We start from the raw sequence: 14,919 nt of genomic DNA on the forward strand, positions 1-14,919 counted from the left end.
GCAAGTACAAAAGCAGCAACCATTCTCGAAGCTTCTAACACAAGCACTTGGGGAGACAGACTGAAAGGACCAAGGGTCCTTCTGAGGCCTTGGGTTTGGGTCCTGGCATCTATGTTGAATGTGCGTGTTCCTGCTACTCCACCATCCTGCTAACATGACTACCTTCCCTTGGGGGTAAGCCCCACAGAGCCAGCTCTGACAGCACTCACGGTGGTGGGGGCTCCCCAAGCCTAATGTCTCCCCCCTGCAGCCCTGCAGCAGTCTTCTTTAGGCAGGTCTCGGGTGGCAGGGGATTTTCACAGGCACTGAGGTGGATGGTCATGGCCAGCTGCCAGCATCTCACCTGCTGTGGGGAAGAAAGGCTCGTGGAGTGGGGAAGGACGCACTTAAGCTGCAGTGTGACTAAAATGATGTCTGGAGGGCCTTGTTGGAAGGCCAGCAGGAAAACCAGCACATTCTGAACATCCGCCAGGAGCCAGGAATTTCTTCAGGTCATAAAGCCTCGCAAATACCTGATCACCCCACAAAGCGAGGATCACAGAGACGCAATGCTGGCCTCCAAGTAACAGAGCGGTTTGTATATAGTACTTGGGCTCAACAGTCCCTTGCTCTGTTCACTACAGCCTCCCCGTGTCATACTAGTTGATTGTTTTAAAAATACCAGGGTGACGAAAGGGAACAAACCTCTTTGTCTTCGGGACTTTTCAGAGCTTCTGATACTTACCTGTTCTAATGGGCTGGGATGTGGCTTGGTTGGTATCGTAGTGTGCTTGCTTGGCATACATGAAGCCCTGGGTTCAATCCTCAGCAACTCCTGTGGGTTAAACTTCACGGTTCCATGATGGCATGTTCTTAGATTGCTAATTCTCCTTCAGAATTGTAAAGGAAGAAAAGGTAGCAGAATGGAGCTCTCTGTAGTCCCAAGAAAAATGAAATTGTATCATCTGCAGGAAAATAGATGGAACTGGAGATCATGTTAAGCAATATAAACTGGACCCAGAAAGACATATTGCATGTTTTCTCACATATGGAGAGAAACATGTTAAGTCTGTAGACCGTAGGTTGCACACATATACACGACACAAGAATAGAAGAGGGGCTATTTGGGAAGAGGGTTAGTGCAGGGAGAGACTGGACAGGGCAACAGAGGGTAACTACAGACAAAGCTCTCAACGGAGATACAACCTGCTGACATCACCCAGAGGCCAGGGGGCAGAAAGAATGTGAGCAGAAGGTGGGAAGGAGCACTACATGTCCTCTAGACATGAGGCGGTCACGGCAATCCCCAAAACACAGTAGCTGTGATCACCTGCACAGGACAAGGGGGAGGGTGGCGAAAAGGGCAGAAGGGGTCCTCAGGAATGGGAAGAAATAAGAGAAGATGGTGGGGGGGGGGGGGTAGGTATCACAACAAAGTCTATACAAGAAACTTCCAAAAACTGATTTTTTTAAATTTATTTTTTATTTATTTTTTGGTTTTTTTGAGACAGGGTTTCTCTGTATATCCTTGGTTGTCCTGGAACTTACTCTGTAGACCAGGCTGGGCTCGAACTTTCAGAGATCTGCCTCCCTAGTGCTGGGATTAAAGGCATTTTAAAAGTGCCCCAAAAAAGTCATTACAAAACCCATTGCTTAGTTCAACAAATATACTAGTAAAAAAAAAAAAAAAAATTAACCACGAAATGAAATTGACAACCAAACAAACTAACAGGATAAAAATGAACATCACTGAAAACTCAGACTTTTAATGGAAAGCCACACTGGGTGCATCACTAGCCACAGAGCAGCTGTCAAAACCAACCCGGGATTTCACTTATTTATCCGTGCCCTTTAATCAACTGGTGCTGCCTCTGGGCCAGGAAAAAATCGTACCAACTAAGAAGCACAAAAAACCAATCAGAAAACAAACTTGTTATCAGTGAACATAAGAATGCAAATTCAGGAAAAGAAATCTCGTACTAGAGATGGTTCAACAGCCACTTCTCAGGGCATCTGCTACTCACCTGGCAAGAGACCAAGGCATGTCTTGAGTGCATGTTCCGTCTGTCTTAGCAAGGACTACACACCTGTGAGGCTGACTTGCCCAAGACACCCAGTTCCTGGAGGTGAGTCTTGCTCAGCTCCATCTCTCAAGTATATCCTGTCACTTCCAGGAGTAACATCCATTCGTTGATCTGGCTTGTGATTTATGGCTGAGACAGAAAGGCGGGGGGGGGGGGGGGGGGGGGGGGGGGGGGGGGGGGGGGATGGAGCCTGGGTAGGTCCCGGTCTAGACTACACGGTGGCACTCAGGACTGCAAGGTCCTTGGATCAGGAGTTCAGGGTTGCTCTTCAGGCTGCAGGGCTCGCAGTACAAGGAACCTTCCAATCTGGCAATGTTCTGCAAGGAGCCAGATTCTTTGAAGAGTGGGGTTCTAGGTAGTCTCTTCCTCCCTGACACCTCCAAGCCTCTCAGCTGACCTCCTCCTTGGATGCCTAGCTTCCATTACTTAAATGTTGATTCAAATGTTTTGAGTGAGTTCTGTTCTTGGCAGGAATAACAAATGAGCTCTACGTGTGGGGGTGGGGGGGATGGGATATCAACGTTTGTGTTAGAAGTCTGGTTCTAGATTCAGCTTTAAAGAATAAAGGGCTAGTGACCAACTAGTGATGTCTGGTACGAGCCCATGGTATGAAGCTGCAGCAGCCTGTGTGCTTGCCCTGCAGGTCTAGGGCAAAGGCACCCCTACATCTGGGTCTGGTGGTGCAAGCCTGCAGTCCTAGCTACTCTGGAGGCCAGGGAAGGAGGACCAAAAGTTCAAGATTTGCCTGGAAAACTTGGGGAAGCCATCTCAAAAATAAAACTTTAAAAAAGGTCTAGGACACAGTAGTAGTAGAGCTCACCTGGCATGTGCAAGGCCCCGTTTATGTTCAACCCCCAAACACCAAACACAGGGCTATCTATGAAAGCACCTGCACAGTAGGCCTTTCCCAAGTCTACTGTCCTCTCCACCTCACTGTTCACCCCTAGCAACCTGTGAATGCATTATCAAAAGTGAAGCCTGACCGACCCCCACCCCACTTTGATTAATGCCTATCTTTCACTACACTGTCCGCCTAGGCCCCACAGTGGCTTGTATCCCCAGGTGTGGCCTATGGTTTTTCTAGAAACATCAGAGACTTTCCTGTAAAACCAATCGCCCCCTTCCACTGGGCAGGCAGAGCAGGCCTTGGCTTCCATCAACGACTAGCAAACAGGACTTGGCCGAAGTTACCAGCTTTCACTTGCGTGATTCTGAGTGCCAGGGTCCAGGCGAAGGTGCAGCAGGTTTCCTTTGCTCCAGGCAAGGGTTGGCTGTCCAGGCACAAACATCATTCTGGCCTTGTGCAATTCCTTCAGCAAGCACCTCTAATCACACTGAGGTCACACCTGCAAGCAGTTCTCAGGTCTGGACAGTAAAGGCCTCTCAGACAATGCGGTTAATAATCTACTCTTTTGGATGTCCAGTGTTCACACACGTCCCATGGGAGGTTCCATCCTCCCAAGTGCTCCCAGTACTACTATCAGTGGGATCCCCACAAAGGGCCTACAAGTACCACCAAAAGCATGGGGAGAGCAGAGCACTTTTTTGCACCTAAGATGTTCCGGGACAAACACCAGCAACACCAACACCATTACTCTGTGCCCTTGAAACCTTCCCAACAGTGATGAAATGCAGACAGGGACCATTTGGAAAGCATTTCTTCAACAATCAAGACTCCCATTTGCACTTTCTTTTAGTGCCAGCTCAAGCACAGAACCAGACAAGGTGTCCTCAGGATGAATCCTCAAAGACAGGCCACAAGCAGCAGCAGGGAAGGAGCCAGCTGCAGGCTGGCAGGGCTTGTGGGCCAGACAAGGTGTTTCACTCCATCTGCTCACAACAGGCTTAATGGGCTCTGGCAAGAGCAGGGCTTGTCTGAAGGCTTTCAAACACTGGAGGACAGCTCCAGTTCCCTCCTTTGGATCACCACAGCCTAGCTGAAAGGAGCAGAGACACAATCATTTTCTTCCAAATTTTGATGTTTTGGCTCAATTCTCTCCTGTATTACATTTGTGATCTATACACTAAAACACTCAAAATAACACCAGCTTGTGGTAACTCAAGTACTGAAGGAACTATGCTTTCTATTCCCACTGGAAACATCTCACAAGTGTGTGTGTGTGTGGGGGGGGGGGGGGAACTAGGCTTTTCTAAGGGCTGAAGTCTATGGAACAACAAAAATAATCATCTCCAATGTAAATTTTACTATTTTATTTGTGAAAAAACTACAAGCAGAATTCATAAATAGACATTTCTATTTAAAGCAGGAAAATGATAAAGTGGCTTCTAATAACATAGTCGTGCACATGCCAATAACAGGAATATATTAACATCTTTTATTTGCTAGACAAAGAGCAGTGTCCAATATAAATTTCCCCCAAACATTTAAGACCTGTGAATTTCTGACCAGTTCACAAAACCACCGACACTTTAGCATGAAGAGAAAACAAACCTAACAGACTGTCAGCTCTAAGACGGACGGAGCAGAAACTTCCAAAGCATTATACAAGCCATCTTTCTGGGCAAATGGAAAATAGAGCTCGTATAAGACATTAACAAAAGTTCACAAGGGAAGATTATGTTCTGACATACTTAACAAGCATTCGCTATCTGTCTCCAACAAACAAAGCTAAGGAAATAATGTAACCATCTTTACACAGTAAATTAAGGTTACAAGTCATACACAAGAACAGAACTGCTTGCGCGTTAGAAACTGTTCAGCTCCATTGTCACACTCTAAAGGTTGGCTCTTAAACCATTTTCAGTAACATACAAGCAAAGGTTATTATATATTCAGCAATTAATAAATTCTCAATAATTTAAGATATGGTAGCTTAAAAATGCAGACTGAGAATGATCTTGATAAGGCAGGCGAGACATCTTAGTGGAGCTAAACTCACAGAAGCTTCCGCCAATGTTCTGAAGTATCCAGATCCAAACTGAAAAGTTTCGATTAAAATATTTTCGTGGGTATCAAGACATCTTTTTTTTTCTCCCAACTGCATGACTTGGGCAGAGCAAGTTCGGTCAGCTCTGTGCGTGTGCGCACGAGTGTGAAAATCATGTACTAAACATATGGGAAACTTGCAAGCCTTAACACTGTGCTTTTTGTTTTAATATGCTTCCTGTGCCACTGAATACCAAGTATTTCTGGTCCTCTTAATGTCTCTTTGTAAGCTACACTAGTGTTTTTTACCTACTGAGTACTATAGTAGGGCAAACTGTAGATGCAGGAAGCTACTAGGAATTCCATTTCCAGAATGCATGCCTGAGGATGTCATTGTGTAGCACCTCTCCTCCACCCCAACAGAGCCTGTGACAGCAGCAACCGGGCGGCCGGGAACATCTGATTGCCTAGACTCCGCCACTGCCAGCTGCAGTTTCTCCCTCAAGGCAAGTTCACTCCACTCGTTCTGAAGCCTTTCCTCCCTTCCCCTCTCCTCATTAATTTATCACGGAGGCAAAACTGAAGAACCAAGACACGGGCCATGAATGAATTAGTAGCCTATGAGGAGCTGGTAAATCAGCCTTTCCCACTAATCTAGGGGGTCCAATCACTTTACATGAAACTCGTTTTGAAAAAGTACACAGTGTTTCTGAACAAAGTGCATACCAACACTTATTGGTTCAAAGAGCAGTGCAATCCACATGAATTTGGTGGCATTTCATTTTTTTTTAAAAAGTTAATTAAAAAACTTAGCAATTCCTTACACCTCTGGAAAATAAATATGGCTGACTAATTAACCCTCCCTGAGACCCTTAATAAAAGGAATATTAAAACTTTAGAAGGAATGTCTTTGCAATACCCCACTAATATTAAAATGTGGATTTAAAATTCATAGTCAAATCACTATGTATTATATATTCTGATGCTTACAGAAAGCACCTGATTTCCTTTGGTTCATTAATAAATACTTTAAAAAGGTATTTAAAAAGGTAAGTACAGCTTGCATCCCAGACACAAGCACTGTTTTAAAAAGAGGGGAGCATTGTCCATGCTTCTGAGAACAGGAGCCCAGCGACAAATAGCACTGCCTTTGTGGACAGAACGTAGACCACGGCGCATCAAATGACTGGTTTTAATGTAAATGTGAATGGAACCGTTCCTGTTGGCTACTCAATTCAAGCTGTTAATACGTTCTTAACTTGTTGCCTCCACAGATAGAAATTAGCTCTATTATTAAGCAAACCCGGTTAACACCAAGAGGTGGTGTTTCCTTACACACTCTCCCATGAGTCCTTAGAGTGTGATCAAATAAAAGAGGTTACCACCGCCTTCTCATGCTTACAGTGACTGAAGTACTACAAACTCAGTGGATATGAAGGTAAAGTCAGGTAGGAGAGATACCCTGAATCTAAGAGCAGAACCACCCAAATTTGGGAGGAAATGGGGTGATAAATTGTTATTAGTGGTCTTCAATTATCCCCGCCCCCAAAAATGGTAAAAAGTGAAAAGAAACTACTTTAGAGTTCAGTCAAGCTATCTCTGTTGAGAAGACAGAGACTGCCCGTTCACTCTCCTGGGATGTGAGCTCTCTCTATAACTTGCCCGTGTACCCTGCAGTCCTTTCCCCCACAAGGAGCTGAGAAATGACACCAGAAACTGGAAGGTCTGTGTCAGGTCTGGATGTGTGGTCGACAACCACCGTTTAGCAGGTTTTAAGAAGACAAACTAACAGTTGCATTAGTAGGGTGAGGGCTTGGGGGTGGGGTGGGGTGGAGTGGCAAACAGACCATGGTCACAAAATCCACCACTGCAGTGTCACAGGGGAAGTAGAGACAGGGCTGCTTCCCTAGATGGCATGGATTAAAAACGCACTACTGCAACCCTACAACTAGAGACAGCTGCTGATGTGCCTCAGGCATGAGCAGAGGTCTGGAAAAAGGCCGGAATTCGAGATACAGAACACCATATTTTCATGAGTGCTTAATAAGAACAGCAATGTTAACATGTAACCGTAATTTACATGAATACTTGGCATTCTGGAGCTAGTTTTGTTACTTCCGAATGGTCAAAGCCCTCCAACTGAACCACTTGTGATTTGTCAATTATCCCATCGCAAATGCAGGCTATCTGGAGCAGTCTTTAAATGTGAGATCACGTTGTTTAAAAAATATATTTTTTATATCATCCAGTACTCTTAAAGACAGATGAGAGAGTCAAGTTCCCATGTAGGTTGGAACATACTTCATGTAAGACTGATTTGAATTACATTTCAGCACTTTCATAGAAGGGACTGTCCCATTTCTGTGTCAACTGTTCAATGTTGTATTCACTTCACAGTGTATCAAGCACCAGCGTTGCCATGGATTGGTTTCAAATAACCCTTTATATATAATTTTATATTTATATATATAGTTATATCAAAACTGATAGTACAGAGTATAGCTGGAAGAAAGAACTAAATTTAAGAGGATATGCTGACAGGATGGAGTCTGTGAACACAATAAATAAAAGTTCCCTCCCCCCTCCCAACCCTCTTCAACAAAACAGAAACAGAAAACCAGTTGTAATGTACATGGAAAATTGTGCACAGCAGATTTTTTTTTTATATAAAAAGTAGATTCAGGAGCACATCCAATTATAAATGATTGTTAGGAAAATCATATAAAACAATGGAATACATAAAAGTGTCAAGAGGAACTGTCAGGGTACGAAATTCCTTGGTGGCCAGATGCCCACGGCAAGCAGAACCTCTCCTGGTAGCATCACTACAAGGTCGTCCACAGAAGACTCTCCAGGGCGCAAGCAGCATGGGCAGGTGGAGGGTTTGAATCTCATACCCTGATTCATAGTTTCACAATTCCATGTGCAATTTCAGAAAGATTCATCATTTACTGCTGACATGTCGCCCTTTGGCGTGGAGGAGCGGGAGGAGCCTTTGTCTGTGCTCTCTGAGCCCGAGCTGCTCTGGTTCTGCTGTTCTGACCCTGCACTGGAGGTCACTGTGGAGGAGGATGTAGAGGAGGATCGAGTCTTTTCTTTAAAGTCTGTGATAATGACGGTGACGTTGCCCACAGTTACGGCCAACTGCTGTGCGGTGCTCCTGTCCACATTCTTCAGCCGGGGCCTGAAACATGCCAAGGGAAGCGCTTAGGGAGTGACAGCAACACAAGCCTTCCCACAAGCTTGTGCCCAGGGACCTACACACACCACGGACCACCACAGAAGCAATGCTGCCCATTAGCTGCAGGCACGCTGACCACTTTATCAATAAGAGAAATGACCATCAGCTAGCAGAACTTTTGATCATAGACGACGACGACCCACTTCTCTTCTTTCTGTTCTAGCCAAGATAATCTCAAAAGGTCAGCAGCCTTACCTCTAGCTCCTCGTTCCACCTCCCACCCCCAAATCTCTAAAATCTCTAAGTATGCTGTAACCTTAGGCTTTTGATTATGATTAAATCAACAACTTAGCAGTTCACTCCAGTTTCATAGTACCTTGAGGTGTGATTCGTTTCGCTGGTCTTTGTTGTAGCGTTAGCAGACTGTATACTGTTAGCTTCACTAGGAGGATCTTTCAGAATATCAGACTTTGGTCTAAGGGGTAAAGCAAAGACCCAGAGAAATAAAAGTAAGTCATCATTGAAAATCTCTGACCCCGGTGTAAATGAGTACATTGTATTTAGTACCCAGAAACTTACTTTGTTTTCTTGGTGGTGTTTTTCTTGGTGACACTGGGGCTGATGTCCTTGTCTTTATCAGGTTTCTCTTTGTCGGGCTTTTCTACCTTCTCCTTCTTCTCCTTCTTCGGGGGAGGTGGAGTGGCGTACTGCTGGGCCACCTGCTGCGCCACCAGCTGAGAATTGATGCGAGGTTTCCTACAACAGTCAACACGAGAGATGGGGCTTCAGTGGCCGTGTTCGCACTTCTTACCAACAGTACTACTCCACATTGTTTCAACGTTGTGTGCGTAGCCTTCAAAAGGAGACGTCACATGCACTTGTGATACATAAGCACACAGCCCTGTGCATCATCCAACACATTATAAGAGTGCTACAAACACTTCTTTTGAGCTGTCAGGAATATACTGACAGCTTTCAAATACTTCCGCTGCAGAGGGCTAATCTGGTTTTATTAAAGGGACACTGGTAATCCCCTGAAAAGAGAATGAAATTAGAAGTGTGACATTCACTCCTCAATCTAATTATTCCAACTGGGCCTGCTCCCCTGCAGCTGTGATTGGCATGGACAACACATACAGGGCAATAAAAGGTAACTGTGGTTCATAAAACTCCCAAGGGGATGAAATCACTGTGGAAAAAAAAACCTCAGACAAGTGATACATTGACTGTGTCATAACAGTTATGCCTGCACCAATCTCCAGCTGACACAGGCTCTCTCATGGGCTCTCTCATCACTGTTGTGTGTAACTTCTAAGTAGTGCCAACATTTTTACAATGCAGGACCATTCATAGACCCAAACTAGGGGGAAGGAATGCTAGCCAATGTTTCTATAGACAGCAACCCCTACTCTGCAGCCACATAACAGATCTCTTAAGTGAGGTAGGCCCCAAACTATTACAAGGCAAGTGGCCCATCCAGCAAGGAATACTGGACAAGGGGATGACCTGTCAGGTTAGCGATGGTTGGGGTGAAATGTTATTGACCATGGCTGACTACAACTGACCACTGAAGCTTGGATGAGACAAGATTCCTTTAATACTAATATAAAATTTCCCTAGCTAGACATTCAAGAAGAATCAATGCTCCAAACCTCAAATGGGAATATTCAAATGAGTTCTTAGCAAAGTGAAGCGGCAGGCTGCTAGAACACAGCAGAGTTGACCAGAGCGGAAGTCCTAAGCAGAGGACCTGGAAGAGCACAACCCTCCCTCCACAGCACTGCCTTCTCCTGTGGTTCCGCTATTCCTCACGGGGACTGTTAAGCAAACATGGTTAAAGGAGCACCCCTTGAAAAGACATGACATGGGGACAGATACTTATAGTTCCAGTAGAGGTACAACCTTAGAGAATGTCTATCAGCCTCCAGCAACAAAGGCCTTGATCAGGAAACCAGTTCCCTGAAAGTACAGTTCTCCAAGTGAGGTTAGATTAAGTCACAACATCTCTATGGGTGATTCTCAACCTTCACAATGCTGTGACCCTTTCGTGCAGTTCATGATGTGGTGACGCCCAACCATAAAATCATTTTCATTGCTACTTCATAACTGTAATTTTGCTACTGTTATGAATGAATCGTGATGTAAAAAAAAGATATTTGACCCTTGTGAAAGGGTCACTCAACCCCAAAGGGGTCTCAACCTATAGGTTGAGAACCACTGCTCTAGATGACTGCACTGAGTCTAAGCCTTTAGGTGAAAAGGTGCTGTCAGTTTTAACAATGAAGCAGCCCTACCTAACATGTTCCTTCAAAGAGGAATATAGCTGCAAATACAAAGACAATATAAAAGCATTTCATAGACACCAAAGGAACAAAACCCAGCTGTTTACAGGGATTATTATCAAGCAGTATAAATCATATACTTTAACCTACACTCGGGTGTCAAAAGGAATTTCAGTGCTGGAGTGTAGTGTGTTTTCCCTGCATTCGATCCCTGCTGTTAGACCTAATAAATTTTGAGGCCAGCTGAGTTACAGGAGGCCTTGGTATGTACAGAAAGTACCATGATCTGAGGATCCTTTCAATTAAGCCAGACACAGAACCAAAAGCGCCTAGGGGCCATGCTAGAACCCCAGTAAAGTTTTGTGGTGTCTTTTACTAGGCTACACTTTACACCTCAATGCCAGGTAAAAAGAGGAAATAAAACAGTCAGGTGGTGGTGACACATGCCTTTAATCCCAGCACTCAGGAGGCAGAGGCAGGAACAGGAGCAGGAGGATCTGAGTTCAAGGCCAGCCAGGACTACACAGAGAAACTCTTGTCTTGGGGAGAAGGGAGGGGGGAAAAAGGAACAAATAAATAACCCCTGCAGGTAGAGGCAAAGGAGAATGAATGCATGGTGGCGGTCTCCACTCTACTGAGTTTCAGCTCAGCCACTCCTACAAACCAGGTCTGCAAAGATGAAAGGACTACAGGCTGTCAGCAATGCATTTCCCAGGCCGAGGTGGTAAGAGCTTGGGGGAGGGGAGGGTGTGGGCAGAGATGTATCATGGACATCAGAGATGCTGTCTGTTTGGTACAAGGCATGTGTGCTAATATAGTCCTAGAGGGAGAAGCAGAGATGGACAGAAAGGGAGCTCCTGCATCTCAAACCACCTGTGAAGGCCTGGCTATGGGCAGAGCAGCTAAGAGCACAGCTTCCAGCTCCCTGCTGTAGGTCTCTGGCTTCTCCAGGATGCAGGACTCCTGACAAGGACAGCCTGCTGCACTACTCAAATGCTGCAGCCAACAGGTAAGATGTTCAAACACTTGTGCCAATGTCAGGCACTCACACATCAGCAAATACGCTGCAATTCTTCAGCACAGGCCAACAAGCTTCATTATGGACAGGACAAAAAAATCTATATATGCAGAGAATAAATGATGGCCCATTCATTCTAGCATAGGCACAACAGTGTGTGGGCAGACAGTGATGTGCTGTGTTATACAAGCCAAAAGGAATTAAGACTAATTAGCATAGTATTCAATTATTACCATGAAAATTGACCCAGCTTCTAAAAGCACTGTGTTATTTGAAAAGAACTGCTGTGTTCTAAATGTTGCAGGTATGGCTCAATGATGTCCTTAACTGACCTTATAAGCAACCCACCACTTGTTCTCCCCCACCCAAATCCCCCACAGTGACAATTTACTATTTTCTTTAGTTCAAATACTTGCTACAAACTAACCACCCCCCATCCCACCCAGTATTTCTAGTGTAAGGAGCAATTTCATGACCCAAGGAAAATGAAAGCCTAAAATGGTGTCTCATATTAAGGCATCCCTATGAGAAGCACTGATTCCCCCCCCCCCCCCGATTCCATAAACATGTATATGCCCAGCCTAGACACCAAAGCATTTGTGTGTAGCTATTCTTCCTACCTCTTGAAGATGAAAGTCTTACCAGAAGACAGGAATGGTACATCAGGGCACTGGACAGACCAAATATGCTTTTGCAAATACAATTTTATAAATCAAAGTTATTTTTCTTTGCAAAAGTGCCTGGTTAAAGCCACACTGAGCTAAATAATTCATCTTTGTTTGAACTAGTCTCTATAAAATAACTTAAATTCTAATTGTAAACAGCTAAGGCATAAACACATGTCGGGATGATTCCTAAATCTACCTATAAGGCAATGTGCTAAGCTGTCCATGCCAGCAGCATCACCCACCACACATGAATGGCCCTGGCTTCTTAACCAGTACAACTTGTTTTCTGCAGATTTAATCCTGTTTCCGGACCAAGGAACGTATGTAACTCATGACAACTTTGTATTAAAACCAGATACCTTCACACAAGGGAAATTTAAAACCTCCACCACATTTCAATGTGGCCATACCTTATCAGGTATCATTGATTTCTCGGCTTTCCTCCTTAAGAAATCTTTTAGTACTAAACAGCAGTTCCTATTCCCACAAAACAATCCTTCAAATTCTTTGGCTTCCTGAATGAGCAACTAGGTGGCCTAAAGAAGTCGTAATCTTATTCTAGATTATTCTTTCTCACCAGACTCAAGAGAGCCACCATGCTCTATAAAACCATCCTCTTGAGACTAACACCAACTATTGAATTCAACACTTTTCTCCTGTTGTCTTACAAGGAATACGGAAAGTGTGATGTAAAAGAGTACAGCTGGGTGTCCCAGCACTAGGGAAACAGAGGCAAGATCTCTTTAAGTTCCAGGACATGCAGAGCTATAGAGAGAGACTGTTTCAAAAACAAACAAAACAAAACAAAAAACCACCAATATAAAAAATTCTGATATGAAAATTTCATAGTGATATATATAACCAAGACAACCAAAGCTCCTTGGGGGCTCTTACTATTTTTAAAGAGAATAAGGGCTGCTCTGGTCAAGCATTTCACTATGCAAGTATGCTCTGCCACAGGCAGTCCCACTGCTGAGAAGGCAACCTGCAGAAACATTCAGATGAACTCTTAACTTCAAAAGGTAGAGGCAGGCAGATCTGAGTAAGTTCCAGGAGAGCCAGGGGGGTACACAGAGAAACCCTGTCTTGAAAAACAAAACAGAACAAAAACAAAGAAAGAAAGAAAGTCCATGGATAAGATACATATAAAAATAGAAGGTCTCATGTGGAAGAATGTTTCCTAAGTTGTTTAAAAAATACTTTTAAAAATTGTTTTTGTGGTTTGTGCCATGGCATGTATGTGGCGGTCAGAAGACAGCTTGAGGGAACTGGTTCTCCCTTCCCACCATGTGGGTCCTGGGAATTGACCTCAGTTTGCTAGGTTTGGTGGCAACTGTCCTTACCCCGAGCCGTCTTGCTGGCCACCTAGAACCTTTCTCTGAAGCTCAATGGGTTTCTTTGGCATTTTCAGTCTTTGGTCAGGATCATACCCCCTGACCTGAGGCAGCCCAAGACCCACTCTCTGATGCAGTGCACTGTGTGATTTTTGGGTAAGACACGTCACCTGGAAAAACTTCTGATCCCTTGAAGATGAAAACATTGAAGTGGAGTAAATGATCACTGAGGTTCCTTTAGCTCGGATACTTGCATTCAATATTTAATAAACGCATCTAAACGAAGTGCTTGCTCTTGAGGCGCAGGCAGGTTTGCAGCTTACATCGTCAGCAACTCATTTAGCCTGTCTTTACAGTCAGCTATATCATGTTACAAACACTCTACCGTGAGTTGGATGTGATCAGAATCACGTTCTTCCAAAAGGCATGCAAAACCACCTTCTAAACCACAAGGACAACAACTCTCTAGGCAAATACAGTTTCAAATGCAAATAAACTTGATAAATCAAGTCTCCCTCCAAGAAAGAAAACATTAAAGCAATCCAATCTGCTGTGCAAATTACTTCATAGCTGTCAAAGACACTATTTAAAATCTATGAAACAATTTTGAAATTACAGTTCATTTCATTAAAATACTCATAAAACACAAAGAATCTGTAATTCTTCAAACAAATGTAAAAAGCTATTTATCAATTCCAGGTCTAATACTCACCCAACTACCTTCTGCAGGTGATGGTTAAGAGAAGTGCTAAACTGAATTTATTGAGGTATCATTTTTCAACATTTCTCAAATCAAAGCCTTAAAATTACCCCCAAACTTAAGCACAAGGAAACAACAGCTGCGAGAAGGTCATTTATGATCAAATGCTCATGCCATAATAGTTTCTAAATCACTGGTAATTAACGCTCTGCTTAAAACCTCAAGTACAGTTGGAGCTTATAGAAGGGGATCTTAAACTCCTGGACTTACATTCTCTGTGTCTGTGAAACTCTCTCCACACTGCTTTACCCGAGACCGCTCATTCACACAGGTCCAACTACACTGGACTTTGTGTTTTTGGAAGGTACCTTCCACCACCTGTTTGCTTACCTTCAATCCCTTAGCTTTTGAGACACACCCAAGCTCAAGACCACTTGTTTCCTCATCTCTCTGGGCAAATAATCGGTAGCCAGGTCTTAGGACGCCACTTCAATCCACCCTGGCATGTACCTGCTGCTTAACATTTCACATCGTAATTTACACTTTTGTTTCTCTACTAGATTATGAATGATTGTAAGGCAGTACCGATTTCAATTTTGCATTCCACCCCCAAATCTGCTTTGAATTAATAGTTTCCAGACAGGAGCTCAGTGCTTACTTCTATAGGTGTTATGTCCTCTAAAAAGTGGTGCAGAAGCAGATGCTACAACAGCATGGAGCATATCTCTGCATTACAATGTTATACTTAACTGTCTGTTTGGGTCTCAGAACAGAACTCTTTAAGGT

At 44.0% G+C, this 14,919-nt stretch overlaps 1 protein-coding gene across 1 annotated transcript in view; it reads right to left on the reverse strand.

Annotated features, from left to right (window-relative positions):
• Positions 1-4,259: 4,259 nt before the first annotated feature.
• Positions 4,260-14,919, reverse strand: part of Rybp (RING1 and YY1 binding protein) — a 52,430-nt gene continuing 41,770 nt past the window's right edge. The window contains exons 3-5 of the mRNA XM_052720598.1: positions 8,711-8,887; positions 8,508-8,606; positions 4,260-8,134 (exon numbers count right to left, since the gene is read on the reverse strand). Of these exons, the coding sequence (XP_052576558.1) occupies positions 7,882-8,134; positions 8,508-8,606; positions 8,711-8,887 (529 nt within the window). The 3' untranslated portion in view covers positions 4,260-7,881. The remainder of the gene's footprint in view (positions 8,135-8,507; positions 8,607-8,710; positions 8,888-14,919) is intronic.

This window comes from Peromyscus californicus, unplaced genomic scaffold (assembly GCF_007827085.1).
Source record: "Peromyscus californicus insignis strain IS unplaced genomic scaffold, ASM782708v3 Scaffold_6__1_contigs__length_162567912, whole genome shotgun sequence".
Taxonomy (NCBI): Eukaryota; Metazoa; Chordata; class Mammalia; order Rodentia; family Cricetidae; genus Peromyscus; species Peromyscus californicus.